The following is a 27,135-nucleotide window of genomic DNA, read 5'->3' as shown; positions in this document are numbered from 1 at the left end:
GCTATCAATAGATTCAAACTCAATGTAATTCGCTCTAATCTTGATTGTAGGAAATATGACTTCTGCAATAGAGTAGTTAATGTCTGGAACACTCTACCTGATCCTGTTGTTAGTCTCGCTAATCCCCATACCTTTTACCTTAAACTGTCTACTGTGGACCTTTCATGTTTCTTAAGAGGTTCCTAAGGGGGCGTGCATAAGCGCACCAGCGTGCCTACCGTCCAGGAGTGAAATCTAAAAATTTTTGCTACCGGTTCTGTGGGCATGGCTTAATTAGTGGGCGTGGCTTGGTAGTCAGGTGACTGGGTGGGCATGGCTTGGTGGTCAGGTGGGCGTGGCCAAGTCGACGTCACTTCTTTGCCCTTTTTTAACCTACAAAACACAACACAAGAGCCTTGATAGTACAAGGGTTTAGTGCACCCTGTTATTAACACAGCTGCCTGCAATTTCTGCTGGTTCGAATCTCTCCAAGGCTCAAGGTTGACTCAGCCTTCCATCCTTTCTAAGGTAGGTGAAATGAGGACCCAGTTTGTGGGGGCAATAAGCTGACTTTGTATAAAATATACAAAAGAATGAAGGCTATTGTTTAAAGCATTGTAAGCCGCCCTGAGTCTCCGGAGAAGGGCGGCATATAAATCAAATTAAAAAAAAAAAAAAAAAAACACAACACAACACAACACAACACAACTGGCTCACCCACAATGTAAAAGCCAGGGCAAAATGGCCCCTGCAACAAGCAGGAACCTCACACAGCCACAAAAAGTCCAAAAAACCAACTTTCACACTTTACACACACAAAATTCCACATACAGCTTTGTGAGATTTTGTGTGTTTGTGTAGTTAGAGTGAAACATTACAGAAACACACAAAATCTCAGCTGCACAAATACTATTTTATTTTATTTTTATTTTTATTTTTATATAAAAGCAGCTAAATTTAAAACTTCCTAAACTTTAAATGGCTAGATCTAAAAAAAGAACAACTAAAAAAAACCCAATTAACTATTTTTTTTAAAGCTCCCAAAGGGGAAAAAAACTTACCCAACAAGGCAGGCAGGCAGATAGAGCTGCTCACCGATGAGCTTGATTGCAGGCAGGGAGATTCAGTTGCTTGCTGATGCAATGGATTGCAGGGATTACAGCAAGCGAAGCAAGGCAGGCGTGCGAAGGTAAGCAAGCTGGAGGCTGGTGGGGGGGAGGGATTTTTGCTACCGGTTCTCCGAACTGCCCACTGCCATTGCAACTACTCGCCTACCTACTGGGAGCATTTCACCCCTGCTGCCGTCCCTGTCCTACTGTCCCCATTTATATGTAATCATTCTGTGTGTTTATGGCTATGTTTTGCCTATTTATATCTTTTTAACGTGCCATTCTTTTTTTCATGTCCATGTCTACACTGTTACTTGTTTCCTTGTACATGTTGACAAATAAATAAATAAATATGTATGTATGTATGTATGTATGTGGAAATCATGAGGTTAGTCCTTCTGAAACAATACCACTTTGGAATAAGAGGCAATTGCATACTTAAAGTGTTCCTCCTTTTATTTTATTTTTTGTAATTGTTTTCATTACACAGTTATAAAGCTTACACAATACATTATATTGCTACAATATTGACTATAAATATATTGATTAATACAATATTGAGTAAACATTATTACCACTGTAATATTTAGATAACTTAGATCATTGAGGATTCAAAACAAGAAATATCAATATTAATTATGATTTAAAATGTTAATAAGCATAACATTATTTGGCTTTGTCATCCAGAATTGAATACATTAAAAAAACAACACTGCATGTTGTATCAAAATATTTGTTTTACAATAAAGGCTTTGAATTCAAGTTGATTACTTACTATTAAGATCTCCACTGTTGGAAAAGGAAAAGAGAATATAAACAAAGCAAATTTGAAGACAGTTTAATCTCATTCCTGCTTATGACCATAGTATGATTATTTTAGTTTTATTGTTCCCCAAAGTGCTACTTAGTATGTGTATATCTTGTCACTTGATGGAAGTAGTCAAATACATGATTCCCCTACATGATTAAGTGGTACGATCAGGTATTTACAAAATTATGACTGTAAATAAATCCCAATGGACCAGTTGTGGTTTTACAGCAAAAGAGAAGCAACTGTTTTCTTTGTGTAATATATGAATTCTTGGTAGAGGTGAAATGAAGGACTTCATTAAAAAAAAATACCGGTAATCATATTTTTTTTCTCTCCACCTGATTAGGTGAACGTTTGGCTAAGCCAGAAAGAGGCAAAATGCGAGTGCACAAAATCTCAAATGTGAACAAAGCTCTGGATTTTATTGCTAGCAAAGGAGTCAAGCTGGTCTCCATTGGAGCTGAAGGTAAGCAGCATTTACTTCCAACAGGAACTGGATAGTAGCAATAATGAACCTGTTTTTATTTGATACACATTTAATATTAGATGCATTGCTGGAAAATAATGTATTTCCTAAATGTGGACTTCACATTTGAAGACCAACCAATTAAGAGGTCTTAGAATAGCTGGAAGCAGTTTTTGGCTTCTATCCATCCATTCATTCATTTGTCACATTCATTTGTATCCTGCCTAGTCACTAAGAACCAGGTGTATAGACACATGCTCTCTGTGTTCCTTCTAAAGGATTATTATCCTGTCTCATTATCTTTGATTTGGGGGAAGAAGAGAAAAGAAAGAATCCGATGCTTTTGTTCATCTTAGAAAAAAAAATTGCTCATGGATTTTCTAATCCAAGAACCTGATGAACCAAATAGACTTCTTATCCATCATAAACTTTCCCCCAAAATACTTGACTGAAACAATTAATGATATGGGTGATTACAACTTGATATATCTGAGTAAGGGGAAGGAAAGAAGCAGACTCTGAAAATGCCCAACGTGCAATAGGAATAGACAGCATTTCAAAGTTAAGGAAGATTTATTTATTTATTCAATTTCTCTAGCTGCCCAACTCAACCAAGGGAATCTGTTTAGTTTATCTATGTTGTCTGTTATTCTTTAGATTCAGCATAACAAGAACATAAATACAATTAGATCATCATGTTTCATTATTATATCAAACCTATATAATTTAACAAAAATATATGTGTAAAAATAGAATTAATCCCCAACTCCTTCCATTAATGTAAGAATAATTATGAACATACTGTATATGATTCTTGCTGTACCCATTGCATGTGTTTTATTTTGTATTATGGGTTTTTAATTGTACTGTATTGAGTTGACTGATAGCATGCTATATGGTGACTGGATTGTGAAAAGGATTATAAACATTTTCAAACTCTGCATTTTGAAAGACCCAGATCAGTGACTGTCATTACGATAGCAACAAAAGAAAAATCAATGAAGCAAGCTGAATGTTGTTAACATGGCTAAGACAGAATAAATCAAGCAGCTGGGATTTAACTAGAAATCATAATGGGCCAATAAAAGAGATTTTGTGTGCATATTTTTAAATATACCCTAAGCAATAGAGTCTGTCAAAAGATCCCTGATATCACTTGACCACAAGTGGTATCACCACTAATCACTTCCTAATCATCATCTTGGCTTCAGAATATCCAAGGAACTATATCGGAAGTTTGGAAAAACAAGAAAAAACACCGGAATTCTATATTGATACTAGATTGGCAATGCCAACATTCCTTAATGTGGTGCAAAAAGGAAACTGTGTAAGAAAGAAACAGTGACATTTGGAACAATTTTGAAAAGTTGTATTTATACAAGTAGTGAAACTATTGTTTTTATTGGCTAAATTAAAGCCACCTTATATGGCTTACAGTACTGCTCATGTTCTGCAAATTCTGCAGGTTCAAGAAAGCATCCCCTTTGGTTGCTTATACTGCACGATCTCTCACACTTAGTAATGGATTTTTTAAAAAATCCAAAGTAAATTCTTATCAATAGCACAGAAGCAGTCCACATTTTGTAGTAAAATGGACTGCAACATAGAGTGTAAACACATTTTCATTCTCTTGATGCATTTCCACCATAGTTCCTATTTACATATAAAATAAGTTCATAAATCCTCTTTGAAATCCTGATGCAAAAAAAAAAAAAAAATCCTGTGATCCTCTCATGTAAATCAAGAAGATAATGGAACATCAGAGTACTATGACAGGGTTATTCATTTCAATGCATTTTGGAGTCCTTTTGAAGAACCCAGTTTATTATGAATATTCAGTGGTTATTTTCCTTTTGAAAGAACTGAGCACCAAAGAGATGGAAATTGTATCTTTATTTGTATATTCTGTTCACAAAGACTTATTGTAGTAAAACCAATTATATGGAAATATACTCACTAAAGCAGAACACTTGGTTTCCTCTTTCCAGCTGTTCCGGTTCTTCAAACAGCAGTCTGTATCTTTGCACAGGCTGAATGTAGATCTAGCTGAACATTTTTCCTTGTTGAGTGTGCTGTGAACAGCACTCTGAGATCGTGAGAATGACAACTGTTCTAGATTTCACACCTAAGATATTTTTGCTTGACTTTTTAAGGATCCTTTGTTATAAGTTTTCACAATTACTTCTTGGAGGATTCAGATCATCATCCTTAGTCTTCAACACATATTTCATATTTCTGTCATCTGCTTTTCCTTTTAATGGAGACACTTCATAAAGTGTGAAAGATGCAGAACAGAATCTCAATTCTCCATTGGTACGAATGTCCCAAAAGGGCCCCATTGATTTTGGAGGAAAGGGGGGTCCATCAGGTGTACTAAAGATTGTTCACAATGCGCATCTCTCCTATTTCCTACTCTGAACCCCTTTAAAAACGATTAGCCTTTTTTTTTTTTGTTATATCAGAATTCTGGAATTTCAAGATAAAACAGATTTGCTCCATGCTTAACCCCTGCAACATAATGAATGTTTTATATATGAACATATCTTCACATTTGATATAAAGATATATTCCTGACACCAGGGTGACAACATTGGTTTTGAGATGGAGAACAAAATATACAAGATAATTACCAACTTTAGCAGATAAAATCCAAACTGTTGCTGCCTAGCAACGGTTCTTTAATTCATGAATCTGCCTTAAAGGTTTCTTTGTGACTTATCACATTTTTATTGTTGCAAAATAGTCAAATATTGCAATGAGGTAATAGAATCTGATAGGAACACATTTTGGACGCAAATTGTTATCCCTGACTGTTTCTTTCAGAATTTGTTTTTAATTATTTCTATTGCTGCTGCTGCTGCTGCTGCTGCTGCCCAGTCATAGATAATACAAAGAACTAAACTGGAAGAGCTGACATTTGAATGAAGTTGTCTTCTATTGGCACAATTGTTAATCAGTCCTGCTGTCCATCATGAATTTGCTGTCTTACTTCTCTTGGAATGCTTTTGGACTGTTGGTTGATTTTATTGTTTGTCACACACTTAGCCAAATATTTAGACTGGATTTGGCATTTTTATCTAATTGAGTCCTTCCCAAGGATCTGGGACAGACAGATGTTGATGTTTGATAATGCTAAATGTTAAACAAGGTATCGTTGCAGGATGTAAGCTGTTCCAAGTAAAGCTACCTTTTATAATTGACTGATAGTGAACTTGTCAATGCCGATGGTGTTCAAATGTGTTGTAGTTGTTTTGGAATTACACCCAAGGTGCCTATTACTATTGATACTACCTTTGCTTTTGTTGTTGTTGTTGTTGTTGTTGTTATGGTTTGTCACACAGTCTGCCAGATGTTCAGACTAGATTTGGCATTTTTGTCTGTCTATTGAGTCCTTCCCAATAACCTGGATAGTGGATATTTGATAGTATTGTTATGGTTCATCACACAGCCAGATGTTCAGACTGGACTTTCTGAAATTTACATCTCTCCATATTTTTTATGGGAGAGACACTTTGTCTGATTCCTGATGAGACCTGTTTAGTATGGTTGAACCTCTGGCATAGCTCTCATCTTTCTCAGAGCATACAAGGCTCACAACCACATAAAGATAGTGCCTCTCCAACAACACTGGGGATGTTGTTATTAGTATTATTGCTGTTATTATTGTTATTCCTGATTTAGGAGCTTTATATATGCACATGCTGTTAATACTGATGTGATATATTGGAATGAATCCTTCAGCTAATCTGGACAATTCTTTTGAACTGATGAACATTTCAAAACAATAGTGTCTGTTTGCTAGGCAGGTGGATATAAATACCTTAACACTTATTAATATAGGTTAAGGTGGTGTTATTTGGATTGGGTGGGTTTGATAGACCTTTTTTCATGTAATAGGGTAATCAAGTTTGAATTAATTAAAAGAATTAATACCTTTTTGGATTAAACAGAAAAGTTTTTTTTTCTTATCACATAACATTATTAGTTTGATGCAAAAATATATGTTATATCCCAAACTGTATAATGAATGACCACATAAATAAATTCAGTGGCTTTACCACCTGCATTTCATTTCTTCACTCTTACTCTCTCTGTTCCTACCCCCCATAGCAACAGTGGGTTTCTATATATTCCTTTCTCAGGGCAATACTCCATGAATGTCATTAGTGATCCAGGAAATCTTATGCAATAGACGAGTCTTTAAGAAATCACAGGATTCTGTTGTTTTGCGGTAAAGAAGGATATAGCTGCTTCTCTATGGAGTTCTAAGTGGAGCAGAAATGTTTATGGAAGTGCCAGCATTTTGTTGTTAACTTTCAGCTGCAGGGTCACAGATATTACAGGAACTGACTAGCTGATATCCTGGGGGAAACCAAGATCTGCTGGGAATCTCTGAGCATCATATTGGCCAGAAAGACAATCTGATTTCTTTCTTTTGACTACCTTCAAGATTCTTCTGCCAGTTGATAGGAACTGAACTTCCTTTTATGTGCTGATGTAGACACAGGCATTGTGTAACACCAGTAAACAAGCAGCCTATTTCTAAATACTACAAATTGTGAAAGGGGGCTAATTCACCAAACCAGATAATATTTTTTAAACATTGACTGAGCCCAGCTGTTGTTTCTGGTTTTTAAAAAAAACATGCCAACCCTCTGAAAGCAGGATGTGCTAAAACTTAAAATGTAAACTGTCTTGAGCAGTCAAACAGGAAGGCATCATATACACCAGTCAAATAAATAAACGGAAAGATACTACCATGTTTCCCCAAAAATCGAATCTCGCCAAGGCTCAAGGTTGACTCAGCCTTCCATCCTTTCTAAGGTAGGTGAAATGAGGACCCAGTTTGTGGGGGCAATAAGCTGACTTTGTATAAATATACAAAAGGATGAAGGCTATTGCTGAGCACATTGTAAGCCGCCCTGAGTCTTCGGAGAAGGGCGGCATATAAATCAAATTAAAAAAAAAAAATAAAAAAAAATAAGACCCTGTCTTATATTTTTTTGAACCCTGAAATAAGCGCTTGGCCTTATTGCCATGCACTCAAAAGCCCGATTGGGCTTATTATCAGGGGATGTCTTATTTTGGGGGGGGGGGGGGAAACAGGGTAAAAAGAAAACCAAACCGTTCAAAACAGAGCAGAGAAGCAATATGCATTCAGGGGATTTTGATCTTTTTCTCCTTGGCGGATGATTGCTGATCTTCATAAGTCCAGGGAGTTTTTATGTGCCCTCTGCCCCTCTTCCCATCATAGGTTTCAGGAGGTGTCTGCTGCTGGATTAATAAGTCTTTTAAGAACATGCTTGTTTATTTTTGGTTGTTCAGCTGCTACATTTCTTTTCTTTTCCTTTTTTTACAGAGATTGTTGATGGGAATGCAAAAATGACCCTTGGCATGATTTGGACCATCATTCTTCGTTTTGCCATTCAGGATATCTCAGTAGAAGGTAAATCCCAACAGGTTCTCAATTCTTCCAAGGATAGTTATGACGAGGAAGAGCTGCCTCAAGGAAAGAACATGGAACCTATACTCTGAATGAAGAATACTTGCCCGTCAGCTGGAAGTTAGTGTCTCTGCTTGATTAATTGCATCTGAGGTATCTGAAAGTTGCTGATTCTATTTACAAAATGCAAAGTTAAGGAGTTCCAAGTCTGGATTCCCTGACTTGGCAAGAAGAGTGATGGACACAGGCTGACAGCTTTCATGACACTGTAGAGCAGGCTTCACTTCGTTATTCTGAACCTGCCTAGACATTAAGGTCTGCAGGGGAGGCAGAGTTTTCCTTCCAAAATCTTTTCTGCCTGTCCACATTTTGGGATAGGCTTCCTCTGGAGTCTCGGTTAGTTTAACTTTCTGAAAAGGCTTCAAGAGCTACCTCTTTAGTTGGGCCTTTTTATTCATTTAGTATTATTTTATTGTTAGTTCATTCTTGTAATTATTGTGCTACGTTAATAGTTGTGAACTGATTTGTTTTATATGCGGCAGCATATTGACAGGCCTGAGAAAGAGAGAGAAGGATCTGATTTTAGGGCTGGGCCTGCATAGCCCTTGGATGTGAGACCACTAAAAATTAGAGGGCTGGGAAGTTGAAAACAGCTCGGGGGGGGGGGGGAATAGCAAATTAATTCCATGTTATTGTCAAGAAAACTACATGGGCGTGTTCACATGATCACTGAGTATTTGCATTTGACAGAAAGCAAATTTGACTTTATCTCTCTGTGTTATTTTACTCAACTGAGTGCTTTTGGAAAGAGTTGAAAGAATAGCATTCCAGATTTACAACCTAATTTTTTAAGGTTTAAAGAAACCTTAAAGAAAGAACATTTCAAATGAACACTGTGCTATGGAAATGCATCATCAGTGGCAGTTGCCTCAGCTGCTGCTTTCTTTTTCATTTTCAGGTGTCAACTGCCAAAAACATCATAAAATCTCAATGAGGGAAAGGGATATGGGAAAAATACCAGTGACTGTACTTTAAATTCTTTAAATACGATTGATGTACCTTAAATACTTAATATTAAAGCCTATATTTGATCTATTGGTTAAGGCAGCAGGCTAGAAACCAGCCTTAGGCGCGAAAGCCAGCTGGGAGACTTTGAAACAGTCACTCATTCTCTTCCCATCCAACCTCACAGGGTTGTTATTATGAAAATAAGAATAGGAAGGAATATTACATATGTTTGTCACCTTGAGTTATTTATAAAAATAATGACTGGATGTAAATGTAAAAATTAAAAATTAAATGCTGCACTCTCTCAGTCACTAAATAAAGTAATATAATGCACATAATCAAATTGATCATAAGACTTGTCAACCACTCCCATTTCAGCAATATTTTTTATAAAGGCAGTTCATCTTGAAAAGTTATTGAGCATCCTAAATCTTGCACCTAGTTATCATAATTTTTGAGTTGAGTAAGCTATTATTTTTTTTCACTGCTAGGTTGCTAATTTTAGTTTGTATTGTATTATTAGTAGTAGTACCATTAATATTAATTAAAATTTGCTGTGGCTGTTCAATCCAGAAGACTCTGGGCTGCTAACTGTTACTTTACTTTTACTATTTTACTCTGGGCTTCCAACATTAAACTAATTCTTGGGAGATTCTGAAGTACAAATGAAAGGGGCCATCCACATTCTCTTCAATGGCTTCAAAGGTCAGAATGATCAAAGAAAACTTGGAACTAATGCTTGTATCTTTTGTTCTGTAGAGACATCTGCGAAAGAAGGGCTTTTGCTGTGGTGCCAGAGGAAAACTGCCCCTTACAAAAATGTGAACATCCAAAACTTCCATATTAGGTAAAAAGCATAAAGAGCAGTTCCCTGAAAATATTGCTTTTCTGATACGTCACATACCTCAGTTGCACAACCAGTGCCTGTCCCAAGTTGGAGAAAAAAATCATCTAAAAGATTTGGATGCTGCTTAATGATCAACTCAGCTGTTCTTAAACCTCACGCTAAAAACATTCACAATTAACATGACCACTTAGATCAGGAGTGTCAAACTGGCGGCCTGTGGGCTGGGTGTGTCATGCGCAGGCTACACCCACCCCAGCTCCGCGAAGGGCGTGATGCAGGGGTGGGTTCTACTTACCTTTACTACCAGTTTGCAACAGGATCGCAGATGCGCGATTGCTTCGCTCGCGCACGCGCCTTGCTTCTGTGCATGCACAAAAGCTTCTGCACATGCGCAGATTGCTTCTGATGATGTCAGGGTCAGTGGCCGGAGCCTCCCGCTGGTTTTACTACCAGTTCTATAGAACCGGTCTGAACCAGGGGCAACGCACCACTGGCGTGATGGCAACGTGATGCCCTGAGTTTGACACCCGAGACTTAGATGGAGGAGGATAGAGTGTTTGTGCTCTTGACCCTACCTTCCAGTTCAAGATTTGAAGGCTGCAATTAGCTAACAGTTTCTTCCTCTGTTACCGTGGCATCAGACACATCTTCAGGGCTGGGGTTTCTGTCAAACAATGTGGCATTGATGCAATGGAGACTTTGCCCTTTTTTTACATGTATGTGAAAATATCCCTGCGAAACAGTTGGACCTTGTATCGCAAAAACACAATGCAGCTTTCATAATTTGTTTTTTGCTGACCTACATGCAATTCCCCCTGGTATTTATGTTAAAATGCTGAAGCTTTTTAAAAAAACTTTTATCCAGCCAAGATAAAGAATGGACCAGTTCAGACTATATTCACACTTTGCTAAACTAAAAGTTGTCAAGATAAACATGAATGCTGGGCTCACTTTCCTTCTTTGTCCCTTTGTCTGTGGTTAACTTAAACAACAGTTGTTTGTTATACTTGAAACCTGAAGGCAACGTCATTTTGTGTTGGTTTATTCAATATGCAAATGGAAAACTAATGCTATGCTGTGGTTTAGCAATTGATGGAGAGATGTTGAAAAGAACTCTTATAGGACTTAAGCTATGTACCGTGACATGTAAAATGACTCTTACATTACTTACAAAGTACCGTATTTTTCGGACTATAAGACGCACTGGAGTATAAGACACACCTTGGCTTTTGGGGAGGAATCCTCCCGGAATACCCCCAATCAGCTGTTCCAAGAGGTGAACTTTAGCAACAGGTTTGTTGGTTGTGAGCTCTGAGCCTTGCTTTTTTTCAGCTCTGAAACCTCCATTTCAGAGGCTGGGCGGGGCTACATTTGGACTATAAGATGCACCCAGATTTTCACCCTCTTTTTGGGGGTAAAAAGGTGCGTCTTATACTCCGAAAAATACGGTAATTAATGCAAACTAATGGGTTGAGGAGCCAAGGAAGGGAATGTAGTTGCCACTGCTACTGTTTTTCCTCCTCCATCCTTGCCTTACAGAGGCTTCACTCATATAACACATTCATTTCAAAATACACATTTCTCTAGCAGATTTGTTCCTATCTATGTTTCTATATACCTCAGTTTTGAAAGCTTGAATGATAAAGCCAGGCCTGAGTTGATCATTAATGGTGGTTGATCCCAGCAGTCCAGAATGGAAGCAATGCATCATGTTCTAATGACATGTTTGTGTATTTACTTTCTTTCCTGCTCTCCTCCTCCTGAGCCATTGAAATGTAGTTAGTCAACACAATTGCCAAAAATCTATAAAGAAGTAGAATGAAAAGGAATATTATATCTTGAGATGCAGCAAGAGATGTTGAAGTCCTTATTCTTTCCTCTCTTGCCTCAGTTCTGTTAAAGTACAGGTGGTCCTCGAGTTATGACCACAATTGAGCCCAAATTTATGTTGCTAAGTGAAACATTTTTAAAGTGAGTTTGTCCTATTTTATGACTTTTCTTGTCACATTTCTTAAGTGAATCACTGCAGTTGTTAAATTAGTAACATGGTTGTTAAGTGAATTTGGTTTCCCCATTAACTTTGCTTGTCAGAAGGTCACAAAAAAGGATCATGTGAATCCACGACACTGCAACCGTCATAAATGTGAATCAGTTGCTAAGCATCAAAATTTTGATCATGTGACCATGGGGAAGCTGCAACGGTCATAAGTGTGAAAAAGGGTCATGTCACTTTTTTCAGTGCCATTGTAACTAAGTGTAAGCCGCCCTGAGTCTCCGGAGAAGGGCGGCATATAAATCAAATTTTTTTAAAAAAGTGAACTGTTATAAGTCGAGGACTACCTGTAAAAGAAAACAACTCATGTTTTATGTCACACTTTTTACATTTATAGACAAACTGGAATCATTATTTGCCAAAATCTGACAAAAGAAAGAGCAAACAACAATGTAACATTATTTTACTGCATATACCCATTAGTGACTGATAAAACAATATACCTTCTTTATTTTTATTCCACAGTTAGTTCGGTACCAGGTACCAGGTCCTTTGAAATATGAAATTGGTTAACCTTTCAAAAATGAATAGAAACTTTGATTAAATTCAAGTACAATTAATCTCTAGATGGCCAACTTGTCCCCCCCCCCCCCACACACACACATGTTGGCCCACAGTTTGAATTGCCTCTGATTGTTGACTGTGCTGGCTCAGGATGAAGAGGGTTGTAAGTTAATAGCATTGTAATTTTGGAAGATAGCACTAGAAATAGCACTTATATACTGCTTCACAGTGCTTTACAGCCCTCTCTAAGGAGTTTACACAGTCAGTATATTGCCCCCAATAATCTGGGTCCTCATTTTACCGACCTTGGAAGCATGGACGGCTGAGTCAACCTTGAGCCTGGGAGACTTGAACTTCTGAACTGACTGGCAGCCGACAGTCAGCAGAAGTAGCCCGCAGTATTGCATTCAACCACTGCCCCACCAGGGCTCATGCCATCTAAATCAGCTACATTCTCTCTGCCCAGTTGTGTGCACAGAGAACACTATTGATTTAGACTGTCTTCAGTTTGCTTTCAAATTATTCATCATGTGCATCTTAAAGAATATAGCTAATTGTGTTTCATCTCTCTTATAGCTGGAAGGATGGTCTCGGTTTTTGTGCATTGATCCATAGACACCGTCCAGAACTTATTGATTATGGAAAACTAAGAAAGGTACTGTATTAGACTTTGGGCTGTTTCAAGTTCATAGATCCCAAAAGAATAAAACCTTTGGACAATTTTACCTAAGATGAAATAGATTCTCTGAAAAGCTCAGATATATTTTGACGCAGTCTTCTTTGACCTGATGTTCTCCAAATGTGCTGGACTGACTCCCCTTCCAAATCACATGTGGAAGGCACCAGGTTGGAAAGAGAAGTAGTTATATGCTGACAAAGATCTAGATTAACCACAGATTGACGGTTCCTTGGCCTTCAGAATTCTAGCTCAGGTAATTCAAATGCTTGCTTCGATTTGTAGAAGGTAGAAGAATAGCAGTTGGTGACATTTCAATAATGTTTAACATGTGTTGGCACAAGTGTGTATTTAAACCTCCTAATACAGTTAAATGGACTTTTCAGAAGGAAGGCATGGCTGCTAAAGCTGAATATCCATTACATCTGACTATATTCACATCAATTTACAGATTATACATAATTACACCAATGATGTAAATTCAGTCAACTGTTGAAATTATTTTTGATACAGTTAGTTTATCCATCATTTTGGAAAGGTATTAAATGGAAAACACGTCTGCAGTTTTTGTAGTTCACTTAACTGAGGTCTGATAAATCACTGTGATGATAATATTTGTTAAATAGCAGCCATCTGCAATTTAAATCCTATTGCCGATTCTGACTAAAAGTTTTGACACCCATTTAATTTATCAGTAAGTTATAAAAATGCTTTTCCTCAACTGTCTCTAAGTTAAAATAAGTGGAGATATTTCAGCTAACAGATCATATATGTTAGAAAATAATAAAATGGCATACTGGAAAATCAAGTTAATCTAATCTTTCTTTGTTTAACATTTATAAAAAGAAGAATAATTTAAACAAAACTGTAGTGATTGTAGGTTTGCTCCAAATGTTATCTATAATATAATTCACATGGTTTAGTAATTAACTAAAATGGATGTTTCAGCAGCTTTTTAAAAGGTTTTTTTTGTTCCTTGAACATTGTTATATTGAGTTCCCCAAATTAAAGGCAAAAGGATTTCATTTTCCTCTTTTAGAAGAAATATCTTAATTGTCAGCTCCTAGAATGCTCTTCTTCATAGGAGGGTATTTATGAGGCTACCTATGCAAAGCGTGCAAAGTTCTCCGTTTCCCCCCTCCTTAACTCTGAAAATAGCAGAGTTAATGACAAGACTACATCTTCTGTTGTAGCGTACATAACTTGAACTGAGGTGTATATATATTTATTTGTTTGTGATAATCAGCCTAAAATAAAAAGCAGTTCCCTCAAAACCCATTAAATGTAAAGGTTCACGTCGCACATCTGTGCTAGTTGTTCCCGACTCTAGGGGGCGGTGCTCTGTTTCAAAGCTAAAGAGCCAGCGCTGTTCGAAGACGTCTCCGTGGTCATGTGGCCGGCATGACTAAACGCCAAAGGCGCATGGAACGCTATTACCTTCCCACCAAAGGTGGTCCCTATTTTTCTACTTGCATTTTTTACGTGCTTTCGAACTGCTAGGTTTGCAGAAGCTGGGACAAGTAACGGGAGCTCACCCCGTTACATGGCACTAGGGATTCAAACCTCTGAACTGACGACCTTTCGATCGACAAGCTCAGTGTCTTAGCCACTGAGCCACCACATCCCTCAAAACCCATAGGTTAACCCATAATACAGGCAAAACCAAACATCCAAAGTATACATTTTGCCAAGTATCAAAATAATAAATAGTCGTGACCGTACCATATTCCAACCTTCACTCACAATATGCCTTCCTCCTGTGCTAAATGAAATAAATAGATCTTAATTGTTTTCCTGAAACCTACAAGCCTAGGAACAATGTGGGTCTCTATGGGGAAGGAATTCCACAATCAATGGGGGTATCAATCAATATGCTAATTTCCTAGGTCCAGTCAAATGGTAACCTTGAATGTGCAGGACTTGGAGAGAGTTGACTTTGTTTGATTTGTTAGATGATTATGCAAGAAAGTAGGGCCAGCGAAAACCATCCTTATCCATCAGAGAGGTTATGGGGGGAAATGAAATATAATAATTTTAAAAAGAAAGTTAAAAGCATATACTATTAAAATACTCAAAAAGCTAAATAAAAATGTGCCTATAAGTTATTTGTAATCTGGAGAACATAGAAAGTAGTTTTTCATGAAGAAATGTGCTAGATAAGACCATGGTCCTCTAGTTAAATTTGTTTCCTCTGTTTTCTTTGGGTCAACTAATCTAGCTTTTCAGTGAAGTATACTATGTAACTGATGGTTATTGAAGTATTTTCTTTTATTGTGCGTTTATTGCTAATAAAACATTCTTTTTCCTAGGATGATCCTTATACAAATCTGAATACAGCTTTTGATGTGGCTGAAAGATACTTAGATATTCCAAAGATGTTGGATGCAGAAGGTATAGTAAAATCCAGTTTTGTTTCCCTTTTCTTCCTCCCACTTCCCCAAAAAGGTTCCTTAAAATGCCTTTATGTATTTATTAGAACTGAGATTCTTACTAGATCATTCTCTCCTTATCACACATTTAGACCCATTTAGATCAGACTAAGTTCTGATACATCTACAGCAACCACAGTCTTAAAATATTTTTGATCTAATTTTTGGATCCTGCACAATACTAATGCCATTTGATTAATAGGACAACAGAGAAAATATATGTGTACATATCAGTAGGAGCAGCACAGATTTGGTATTTCCTAACATGATCTGTCAAGTCCTGCATGATTTTGTTCCAGTCATGAGATCCTGTCATGGTCATTAGCTCCATGTAGTATGTGAGCTGGGCTAAGACAAATAATAGCAGAGTGGCATTCATGCTTTCTTTCACTGGTCCCTGGCGTGCTTTTTGAGCCTCAGTGATAGGTGCACACCTGTCTTGGACTAACTCAGTGTTCCACCTTGGGCAAACAAGTCGAATTCTCAGCAAACAGTGATATGATAGCAATCTACAGTACATAAAGAGAAAATAGAACAAAGGACTAGTCATCCTTCATTGTCTTTTCCCTTTTTAAATAGTTTATCTTGACATTTTATTTCTTAGGCCACTGTCCTTTAAATAGGATCAACACAGGTTCAATATAACCTTCTGTTCTTGGATATCTGCTTCTAGAATACTGATGTTAAATACTCATTTTTACTCCCTGTATTTTAGAAATCAACACTGGCACTGAATTCTAGTTTTATCATTGCCTTTGTTTTTCAGGCCCTTTACATTGCCTTTTTCTTTTTTCCTTAAAGTTTGGGAAACGTTTTATTGTTTGCTAGTCTCTTTTGAGTTGTTTCCTTCCATCTAGGTCATGAATTTTGAGAACTGTTTCTAGAGTAGATCTTAACCATATACAGAAACTTAGGACATACTCTGCAGGATATGACTGCCAGTCTGTCCACTGTTTAATTTGCTTAAGCCTTCTCTAAAATATCTCAGGACGACATTTCCCAGAATTCTCCAGTTATCAGGTCATTGGCTAAGGGACTCAGGGACTTGTAGATCGAAATATTAGAATGCACCACTTTGGGGGACAATCAAAATTAAACAATGATTTTAATGTTCACCTTTATGCTCTGCAAGTAGTTTTAGGTGAGATTCCCAAGTCCAACTCATAGAAGAAATGATATAGACCAACATCAAAGGTTGTTTTTTTTTTTGTGCTCTAGAGACCATCATACTCATTCCTTCCCCCTTATAGCAGCAAGGAGATGCTGTGAAAAACATTAGCATTTATTTGAAAAATGATCAGCACCTACTCCAATAATCAGTTTGGTCTAGTGGTTAAGGCACCAGGCTAGAAAGCAGGACACTGAGTCCAAGTCCTGTCTTAGCCATGAAAACCAGCTGGTTGAATTTGGGCCAGTCTGTCTCTCTCTCAGCCCATCTCACTTCACTTTTTCTCACTTTGTGGGAAAAATAGGAGGAGGAAGGTGTGGATATGTTCACCAACTTGAATTATTTGTAAAAATAATAAAGTTGGGATACAAATACATAAAATAATAATAACCCCTCAACAAATGCTTGGAACACTCAGGCCAAAAGCAGATTCAAAACAATTGGCAAGTTTTGGGTGGAGGGACAATAGCAGTTTCATTTAGTACAGTAACTATCTAGAAGTCGTATGTTTCATATTTTTGCTGACCTAATAGACACTTATCCTTTTGGAAGTCTGCACATTTCTCAAAAACTGGTTTTTTTTAAGGAACGGGAAAAGAAGCAGGAATAACTTCTCTTCAGCGTAGGAGAGCCTTCTCCTAAGCACAACAAAAGAGGCCTTTGTAAAAAAAATGTGCAGGAACTAAAAAGTTATTCCACTCTTCACTTGGTGCCCCTAGTACCTCAGTTTTCTCACTTCCCCCAAGTTAAGATGCTCTTTAACTTCAGGTTTTCTTTGACAGACATTGTTGGAACAGCCCGTCCTGACGAGAAGGCCATCATGACCTATGTTTCTAGCTTCTACCACGCCTTCTCAGGAGCCCAGAAGGTATCGCAGGATTCCAAGCTCCTTCCACACAGCGCACCTGGTCCTCTTGCTAATGTCCAAGCCTCTTTCTTGCTCTCGCTTTCTCTCTCTCTTTCTCTTTCTTTCTCTTTCCTATCTAGCTACGGGCATCTTTGTTATTATTATTTGAGAGCAGCGTTGTCTTAGTGGTACTCCAAGTGTATAGGAATCTGGGAGTGCATATTAATCAAATACAGTTCTACAGTCAGTGATGCAATGCCAAGCCATTCTCCGTATAAGTCTTGTGGCCACTTTGAAAGCACCAGGAACTCTCCCTTGACCTACTCTGTGCAAGCATTTCTTCTGCGGTGATCTTCAGGAACACTAATTTTAACCAGGAAAATAAATAACTGGGCTTCTGCAAAAGTTTTTCATCCACGATGCCTCAGCAATACAACTTTTGTGAATGAAGTACTGTGGAAGTTGACAATTAAATAGCCATCATGTCACTTTGTGCAAAATTGTTTTGCTGATGTCAGAAGACCTTATCCCTTCAAAAGAAATTGTCATAGGGTAGTTCTACTTGTTTGGTAAAATGACACAATCTTGCAAATGGATGGATTTCCTAGATAAGTATGTTTACATTCTTTTCTTTTAATCCCCTGAAATGTTGCTCATTCTCCAAGTAAGAACTTGTCACTGAAGATTATAATTTAATGAATCCATTGTTCCTTGTTGTCTCATAATTTGTTCTGGATCAAAGGGGCTTTGCAGTACTATTCACATTGCTTAGAAGTAGATGTGATTGAATTCAGTAAGAACTAATCCTGAGTTACTGCAATGAACTGAGGTATAAATAAGAAACTACTATTTCATGTCAGGTGCATGGATGATTTAGTATCAAGATTCAGGCTGACAGATGCTTCCCATCTTCATTTAGAAGACACAGATACGTACTGGGTATATGAGCATGAAAACATAAATTTGGAAAATTAACTATACAATTCCAAACAAAGTATGAAAGTAGATTAGATAAACTTGCCTTTCTTGCCTTTGAACTTGCAAACCACTTCAAAAAAGCATTGCAAACATATAAAATTTGACTCAAGGCAGCAATAGATAGAAGAGTCACCAAAATCCCCTTAAAGTTTTGGGGAATATTTACAAAATGATTCTGGACTAAATGGGCTTGAGTTTACTTTACAAAAAATGTAAGTTCTTAAACATATAGTACATGCTTATTCCAAATATTGTAGGAATTCAAACAGGTGACTGTCAAACCTGTTGAACTATGTTGAACTCAACTTTGAGATAGGCCTCTCACTTTTGGTTTGAGAGAGATATGTCTTCTAAAACAAAGCAGAAGTGAATCTAAAACATTTGTTATTGTTTTTCAAACCTTCCAAATGATTAAATACTTTCAGTATGAAATACATTTCCAGAATTCCCCTATGATATCACTGATCTTATAATTGAGTTCAGTCTACCATTTTTTGAATAGTAATCCAATATCCAATCTGATTATATGGCATAGTTGATTTATGATATTTCGATATTGGGCAAGGGATTAATCCAGAGCTTTTTTGCTGCACATGTCTGAAATAACAAGCATTCGATATCCTCCCCCCCTCCCTTGATACTGCAATTACAAATCTTGAAATTTCTGGGGATTGGGTGTATTTCATAAGATGACACTAAGGGTTGATCTGTCTGACCAGAAGGATCACACAATGCATATAATCTATTTCCATGAGTGGTTGTTTCCCCTTGGCAATAATTATCTCTTTAAGGAAAGCTAACATTTTGAAGAAAAAGCAAGACTTCTTTGTTCTGATATAGTGACACTTAGTAAGAGAGAATGTTCATTCACGGTAGTCATGCAACTTGGAAGTTCCACTGTTTTAGAAGGGAATGCTGGCAATATTTCCCAAGATATAGTTCAGCTCTAATTTGCCAAAAGGTTTATTCACTCAAAAGAGGGCTATAGTTATCAAGGTTTTTCATGAGCACAAAAATTAGTAAACAAATTGCTCATCCAAAGAAGTTATAACCTTATTTTGTTTTGCTAGGTCTACTTTCTGCCAGGAGTTGGTTTCCTAGAGTCTTATTTTGCCCATTTCCAAGTGGGCTGAATATACTGACTGTGGAGTTGTGTAAAAAAAAAGAAAAACTGACAGGGGTGGTGGTAATAGGTTCATGGAGTCCACAAAGCCAATTCTGCCAGTCATATTCTGATTCAAATTCCCAGCACTCCGCATGGAAATCTGTTTGGCCTGTCCTGCAATGCATGATGGGAAGTTTCCCCCCTCTCTTATCACCCATGACTGTTTTATTTTATTCTGTGTGCTGCTTCTTACTTTATCCTTTCAACCTCTTCTCCTTCTTTGCACAGATATTATAGGCACGCTAAGGCCGGATGAGAAGGCCATTATGACCTATGTTTCATGTTACTACCACGCCTTCTCAGGTGCGCAGAAGGTGAGCCTTTACTCCTAACCACCCCTCCTCCTCCTCCTATTTCCTGCCCATCAAATTTAGAGAAAAGTATTATAAACTCTTACAGATATGGAATCCAGTGCTGGCTTTCATTTTGAGCTCTAATATTATCATTCTTAAATATCTTGGGGATTTAAAAAAAGACCATTAACTTTGCTGAGCTCTCTGTTTCTTTCTTCTTGCGACATAGAAGAACTCTGCATTTTCCTGGACATAGTTTCCCGACTACAGCTCCCAGGCTATATTGACACTAATCCAAATTAAGGAAACACGTTCTACTTTATTTGACAACGTTCATGTCTTCTCCAAGTGGGAAGAAGCTTCCTCAAAGTCTCCCTTTTCTCTGCAGGGTGCAGAATCCCTTGGAACCTCTTAAGGCCTGATTGTTCTTCAAGACTGATATAGCACTAGTCTACTATTTACAGTAGTGAACCGATTGGGGGTGTTTAAAAAAGGCCAGTTTACAGGTGTTTTAGTAGTGTGGCCATAACTATCGTTGCACTAGAGGGTGAGATCCTGCTTCAAGTAGAGCTCAGCCACACTTCTTCTTTTCAGATGTTTTGCAAGTGGCAACCACACAGACTTCAATGTGGAGTGAAATGCCCAGTTGTGGGACCTGTACAAAGAGGTCCTTTTTAAACTCTTCCATTGTTTTTTCTTCTAAAAACGTGGTTTCCTCTCAAATTGAATCTTTATCCCAGTTCTTATGGGGGATAAATTAGAAATATCCCATAAATGGAAGGAACCATGGCTCTTTTTTCCTGCGAAAGGGACAAAATAGAGCTCAGGCAGCCTTTGGCAGATAAATATTAAGAGGAGCAAGGATGAGCAGAGCTTTCATTCTGAGTTTTCTCTTCAGCCTATAGTTTCTGTATCTATATTGAAAAAAGCTGTACGTGAGTGCCATTGTATATGATTTGTTTCCTGTAGTGGAAAAAAAGCCAGCTATTCAAAAGGTTTTATTTCTGTTTTTTTTCCAATAAGCAAGAGAATTCCATTGCTATTGGCTACATATACGAATAGTGGAGTTAAAGATTCCAGCTTGTTTACAATTGTAGGCATAAACGTGCTCTTTAGGATATATGTAATCATAAAAAAACCCAAATCCCTTCTCTCCTGTTGATAGTGTTTTAATATCAGTGTGATCAGAACATGCCTACATGGACCTCCTCAAAACAACTTTTTTTAAAAAAAAGAGGACAAATGTGTTCAATTTGCCAGATCCACCCTCAGCAAAAGACTTCTCAGGAGTCTTTCTGAAGATCCCAGGTCTTTCTTCCACATGAGGAGAAAACTCTAAGGCCACCTTAATACTTAAATGCAGTATTAAGTCCTGTCCTACCTTGCTTTCCCCAACCTGGAACTCACCTTTTATGTCCTGGAAACCCTGCATTGGAGTGAAGAATTACATTTACATTCCAATACATTTGTTGGGGTACGAGTTGGGGTATAGCTGTATTAATATCTAGTCCTAAGACTAGATTGTATTACAAGAGTTTCTGCGTACTCTTTCTTTTTCTTGCTTATCCTTGCTTCCACCTCTTTGTCTTCTTCTGCCACTCAGTGGTGTTCCTGGTATTATTTTTATTTTGTGTCATTTGCGATGTTTTCTTATCCTTTCAGCTTTATTTTGTTTTTTAAACTCTCTATAATCATCTCTCCAATGATTTTTTCCCCCATGCCATACAGCTTGCTGCTCTTCCCTTGACTTTTTTGTACTTGGGCACAGCCTGTATTTGCTTTCTATGGATTCAGTTTCACTCATTGTGTACAGTTTGTAAAAAACAAACAAACAACGGCTTATATGTGTCATTCAGAATTGAATGCATTTATCCATACCTGAGTATAAGCTACCAAGGGGAAAGCAGCCTTTAGTCCATGTTCTTATAGCTTCGCATTGGATCCGTGTGCTCACTTGAGGACAGCTGATGTGAGCCTTAATCTTGCTCACTGCACAAGGCAATCTTAGAAATTTCACCCTAACTTTCCATTATGTAATCTTCTTACAATAACAATTAGCATGCACATTTTTATTCAATTTCCAAAATAATTTATCAAGCCTATAGGGTTTCAAAGTTCACATTAAACTAAAATATTATAAACTAAGTTTGAAAGTACAGGCCCAGTTCATGTGTAGCTGATAAGTTGCATTAGTTTCTGATTGAGTTGTTTCCAGTAGTACTTCATTGTCACCTTGGAAATGATAAAATTGGGCCTACAACTTAATAATGTGCTTAAAGTGACTATTTAGAGAATATATTTTGCAGAAGGATCTAAGCAGATCTTTTTAATATGTGTAGATAGGTGTGTGTTTTAAAAGAACACATTTTACTCACACTCTCTTTTATATATAAGAAAGTTTAGTTTGAGAAAACTGGGATATAAATTGAATTTATATCATTTTAAATGGAAAACCCAAGTTTTCAAATACCTGTGTCACCAGTTTATTAAAAGCTCTACCTTCACCTTTTCTAAAGCTGTTTCAGTGCTTAAGAGACAACAAGGATAAATACAAGTTTTACTTTAGAATGGTGCTGAAAACTTTGCTCAGTTCTACTTGAGACTGATGGAAAATCCTCTTTTGTAAATAGTTTGAAATGTAGCAGAAGACAGAGTATATACATCAACATATTCAGAGTTGGTTTTTAAACTTACCATATTTACAATCAAAGGGCTTTCTTTGAATACATAGATTCAATTTCATTTCTTTGGAAAGGAGCAATTTGACAGGTTTTCCAGCAGGTTTCAATATGTTAACTGAAACCCTTGTCAGTAAATAAATAGAAATATATACTTTTTGCTGCTCATTTTAAATAACAATTCACTATTTCATTTCTTTGAGTGATAGGTGAACACAACTGTTAAAATAACATTTCTGTCCACCAATGAGTAGATCCTACGTTTAGCCTGCAATTAGCATTGTTACGCATCTTGTTAGGAAGCTTTTCTCAGTTAGAAGATTTGTTAGATTTGTTCTCATGGAACAAATAACTAGTGTAAAGTTTATTAAAAATAATTGATTGAGTATCTGCCTTCCCCAATGAGAGGAATTGGACAAAACCATGGGTTGGATGGGGACGGTGGGAGTTGAAGTCTAACATGTCAGCCATGTTCATATTAACATGATGGATCTGGCCCAGATCATGAGTAACTGTCTTACCTGGAATTGGTTAACAGTCAAGACAGAATTATTGGCTGACTTAGTTATATCAGAAAGAATTCCATACATCTTTGTGTAGTTGATAGGCTTGTACTCCCTGTTTTAACATTTCACAAAAATTGTGGTTACTGACAAACTCATACTTCCTGTTTTGTTTCACAAAAAGCCCCTGACCAAGTAAATTGTGTAAAAGTGGGGAGTGGAGGTGGGAAACCTTAAGTTTCACATCCCCACAATCTACCTGCAAGAAAGTGAAAGAATTAAGAAATACACAGCCACTCTAGCTTCTCCCTTTTGTATCTTAGGACTGGAAGAGAGGATTCAAGTTTGCTTTCTTTCGCAATCTCAAATAATCCAAAGGTCCTTAGTTTAGGTGAAGGCATAACCCACTGGTTAACTCTAGGTACACAAGAGGCACAATGAGGATAAACCTGACTCAGAAATGGCCTGGCTATAGGGCGTGCGTGACATAATGGGTCTTTTATTGGCTTTGAAATGGGATGACTTGCCTCGGCCAATTTGCATGGCCAACTTACCGTGGGAGAATTCAATGCAGGATAATTCAAGAGAGGGACAAAAGGGACAAGTGACTCCATGCTCTGGCTGACCCCAGCCTTGAGGAATTCTAACTTGAGAAGATTCAAACCTGAAGCAAAGCAAGACCCACTGCAATTAACTTGCCCCTCTCTTGAGTTAGCTTGTGTTGAGCTGTCCCTTGGGGAGTTGGCTATATCAAGATGAATAGAGTGAGTTGGCCAGGGCGAGTTGTTCTAGACCGCATTAGCTTGGTTAAAGGTCTCCTTGAACTATAGCCATCTTAGAGGGGATCAGGGTGGGGAGGCTTGCGCCAAGGATTTGGTTCCTCTGAAGTTTTTTCCTGACCCATTTCTGTTAGCTGTCAGGGTTAATGCACAGTGAGTGTGTAGCATTTTGGTACAGGCCTAGGAGCACATGGTTATCTTTTCAGTCTCCACCCCAGTTCTTGACTAGGTGATTTACTGTGATGTCACTCCATTTCTCATTCAGATTTCTCATTACTGCTACCAGCTCTGAAGGGGAAGTCACATGATCAACTTTCTGCTTCTTTCATTCTGTTATACTGAGTCACTGAAGGTACAGGGCCCTGCCTGTCATGATATGTGTGCGTATGTAGGGTTGCTTTTCCTTCATTTGATTTGTATGTGTGTATGTATGTATGTGTGTGTGGGGTGTTATCTGAATATTTCTCTAAATATACACTTGCTATGGTCAGTTTGCTTCCTTTCTTCCCCAGCTGCTTCTAACTTTCATAACCCTAAAGTGCATGAGCATTTTTAATTACTAAATTGGTACTTATAACTTGTTTTTAATACTTTACTTTGTGGATTTCTGGAAATAAAGCCTTTTAATTCAGCTTTAATCTTTTTTATGTTTCCTGAAAAAAAAGGATATTGAGTTTTATTTATGGATTAATTTAGGAGCAAAGTGCATTCTGCAATAACCATGTTTATTCTGTATGTTTTTAATGTGATAATGAAGCAAAGAGGTGAGCAAAACATGTAAAATCTGCAGCTCTCAGAGCCACTGCAGTTTGGCATCTTTCAGGGAAATTCTGTGGATGTGTCTTTGTCCAAGCTATTCTTATACTTAGTTCATTAATTAAGATGCCCTTTTTAAAAAACTGGACAGTGACCCAGAAAAATGGTGCATTCTGATGAGTGAAACTTTAGGACAAACATAGCTTGGAAGAGAACATTTTTACTGTCAAAGGACAGTAAAAAAAAATAGTTGAAAAATGCCCTTCAAAATAATTGGATCCTTGATAGAGGAAACGATCAGTTCACATAAGTCCGTAGATCAGTATTTTTCACTCTGTATTATACATATACAGTACAATATATTTTATGAGCAGTTAATATGAAGAAGTGAATTTTGTAACATAGAAAGCTAATTTCTCACTTCCCAAACCAGTCCCTCAAGAGTATAGCTACTTACGGCTGGAATTTTAATCTGCTTAATTAAACTGCTTAAAAGTATTTGCATGAGCCAAAGCACAATGTTCTGTAAACAGCTGAGAATTTAATTATTGTATATTATGTGACATATCTAATGCTAAGCATGAGTCAAAACTGAGACTTAATTTGGAATAAAAATATATCAAATTGTGCTGTTAGTATCCAGATTGCTAGAACAATCTTGTGGAATTTGAAAGCTTGTATTTTTACTGGTCAAAGCAAGGTAAATAGAAGCAAATTATTATTATCTATTCACAACAATGTGAAGTCATAGCTGTCAATTCTTTAGCTAGTGTTGGCCCTTATATGCACTGAGTTTTTTCCAAGAAGATAGGATGTCAAAATGCATCAGTGTAATAATATATGTGTGGATCCAAGTAGTATGGCCTTTTGCAATTGACAATTATTATTGACTGACTTTAATACAAGCTTAAAATCATAGAAGTTTCTGTGTTCAGAGAACTGTACTGCACTTTAATTAGAAGATGCAGATTGCATATGCAAAATAATAAAATAAAGCAATGATATCATTAAACATTTAACCTAATAAACAAAGACTGCAGAACATAGTTTTTTAGGATAACATTTTTATTATGGCACTTTTAAACCTAGGACACACCCATTTCCTAGAGAAAAAGCAAGACAATTTTGCTGTTTTGTTGATCTCCTTTTTTGATATCAAATACTTTGTACCAACCTGGTTGTCAGGATTAGAGGAGATTTAAAATAACTGACTATTTTCTACAGAGTATGCTTTGGATGCTACCTCTTTAATTTGGGATGCTATAGCCATGTATTTTAAAATACATATTTGTTCATTTTGAGTACTATTATTTATGAATTTTTTTTCTTTGCTTCTTCATTAAAAGTTTTTAAAGCAAAAGCTTAATTCTCTGAAAGCTTAGTTCTCTGCCATAGGTAGTCCCATATAATAATGTAAAGAAGTATTTGAACATTTTGGAACAAAGTTTGGACTTTGTCATATTTTGGCCATTGTGATAGGATACAGAAGTTCAAACATGCTAGAGGTTTTAGCTAGCTGTTTGCAAGCAACCAGTAAAACCCACAAGAACCAAAGACAGAAAGTTACAAAACAGCTGCTCTTGTTTTTAAAATAAAATTATTGTCAAGTAAAATTTTGTAAATAAGTCAGTTGAAATAATATTGCAACATAGATAACTCCCGACCATCGGCATTTTGCTGAATGTTCAAAGGGACAAGTAATGTCACGTGTTATGAGATCATTTACATAATTTGCATGATCTTATGACTCCTGTGATGACATTATATGGCTTGTGCCAAATGCCTATCCTCTTAACAATGCAAAGGATCGTCGGGTATTGTTTTTAACTGGGATCTGAATTCTGGGCTTGTTGCTTTTCTTCCTCTTCTTTCCATTGATTACTTCAGGCCCTTTTATTTTTTGATGATTTTGTTTTAGAGGATAAAAAAAAACATTTCAGGTTGGACAAGTTCATATTCAGATTGAAATTCCCAAAATGCGCCTCTCGTCCTAATCTCCCAGAAGTGGTGGTACTAACAAGTTTTTGAAGTATTAAAAGAAAACGGGACAAGTATCGTTCTCTTAGAAATGGGTTGGAACATGGAGCATCTTTGCTAATGATACTGTTTTGTTTTTTTTTCCTTCTCTTGTTCTCTTTCTCTCTTGTTAACAGGCTGAAACGGCAGCCAATCGCATCTGCAAGGTTCTGGCTGTCAATCAAGAGAATGAACAGCTAATGGAAGACTATGAGAAGTTGGCCAGTGATGTAGGTAGCCTTGCTTTCAGTTTCTTTGGTATAGCCAGGAGAGTTCTTTAGAATAGATTAATTTACTGGAGTCAGCAGCAAATGTGCGAGGAGAGAAGAAACAGAGCGGCACTGTTGTTTACAGCATGCTATTTTTATTATTTAGTAGATGTATATGACCTTCCATTTCAACTCTGGGCAGTTAACAATATTAAAAAGCTAAATGCATACAGAATAAACATAAAATATATAGGAACCAGGAAAAATTATAAATAACACCTGTCCAATGTTCAACATAACCAGAAGATGGGGTTTGCATCCCCAAAGTCCCAGGCTTCAGAACAGTCTTCAAAGCCTTACAGCAGCACAACAGGAGCAGGACTCATCTAATCTCCAAAGGGATGATATTTCAGAGTGT

At 37.1% G+C, this 27,135-nt stretch overlaps 1 protein-coding gene across 7 annotated transcripts in view; it reads left to right on the top strand.

The window, feature by feature from the left end:
• ACTN1 (actinin alpha 1) overlaps positions 1 to 27,135 on the top strand; it is a 123,023-nt gene that overhangs the window by 64,102 nt on the left and 31,786 nt on the right. For 4 of the 7 annotated variants that reach the window (XM_070938602.1, XM_070938584.1, XM_070938568.1 and 1 more), the window contains exons 3-9: positions 2,246 to 2,365; positions 7,725 to 7,811; positions 9,576 to 9,663; positions 12,797 to 12,875; positions 15,206 to 15,287; positions 17,276 to 17,361; positions 26,646 to 26,738. In XM_070938602.1, the coding sequence (XP_070794703.1) occupies positions 2,246 to 2,365; positions 7,725 to 7,811; positions 9,576 to 9,663; positions 12,797 to 12,875; positions 15,206 to 15,287; positions 17,276 to 17,361; positions 26,646 to 26,738 (635 nt within the window). Of the gene's footprint in view, positions 1 to 2,245; positions 2,366 to 7,724; positions 7,812 to 9,575; positions 9,664 to 12,796; positions 12,876 to 15,205; positions 15,288 to 17,275; positions 17,362 to 19,711; positions 19,798 to 24,000; positions 24,089 to 26,645; positions 26,739 to 27,135 lie in introns of those variants that run through there. The other 3 variants (XM_070938593.1, XM_070938576.1, XM_070938611.1) reach the window with 2 other exon arrangements.

Source organism: Pituophis catenifer, unplaced genomic scaffold (assembly GCF_029215685.1).
Source record: "Pituophis catenifer annectens isolate HBS135680 unplaced genomic scaffold, rPitCat1.0.hap2 SCAF_1, whole genome shotgun sequence".
Classification (NCBI taxonomy): Eukaryota; Metazoa; Chordata; class Lepidosauria; order Squamata; family Colubridae; genus Pituophis; species Pituophis catenifer.
This window is presented reverse-complemented; position numbering and strand designations above follow the sequence as displayed.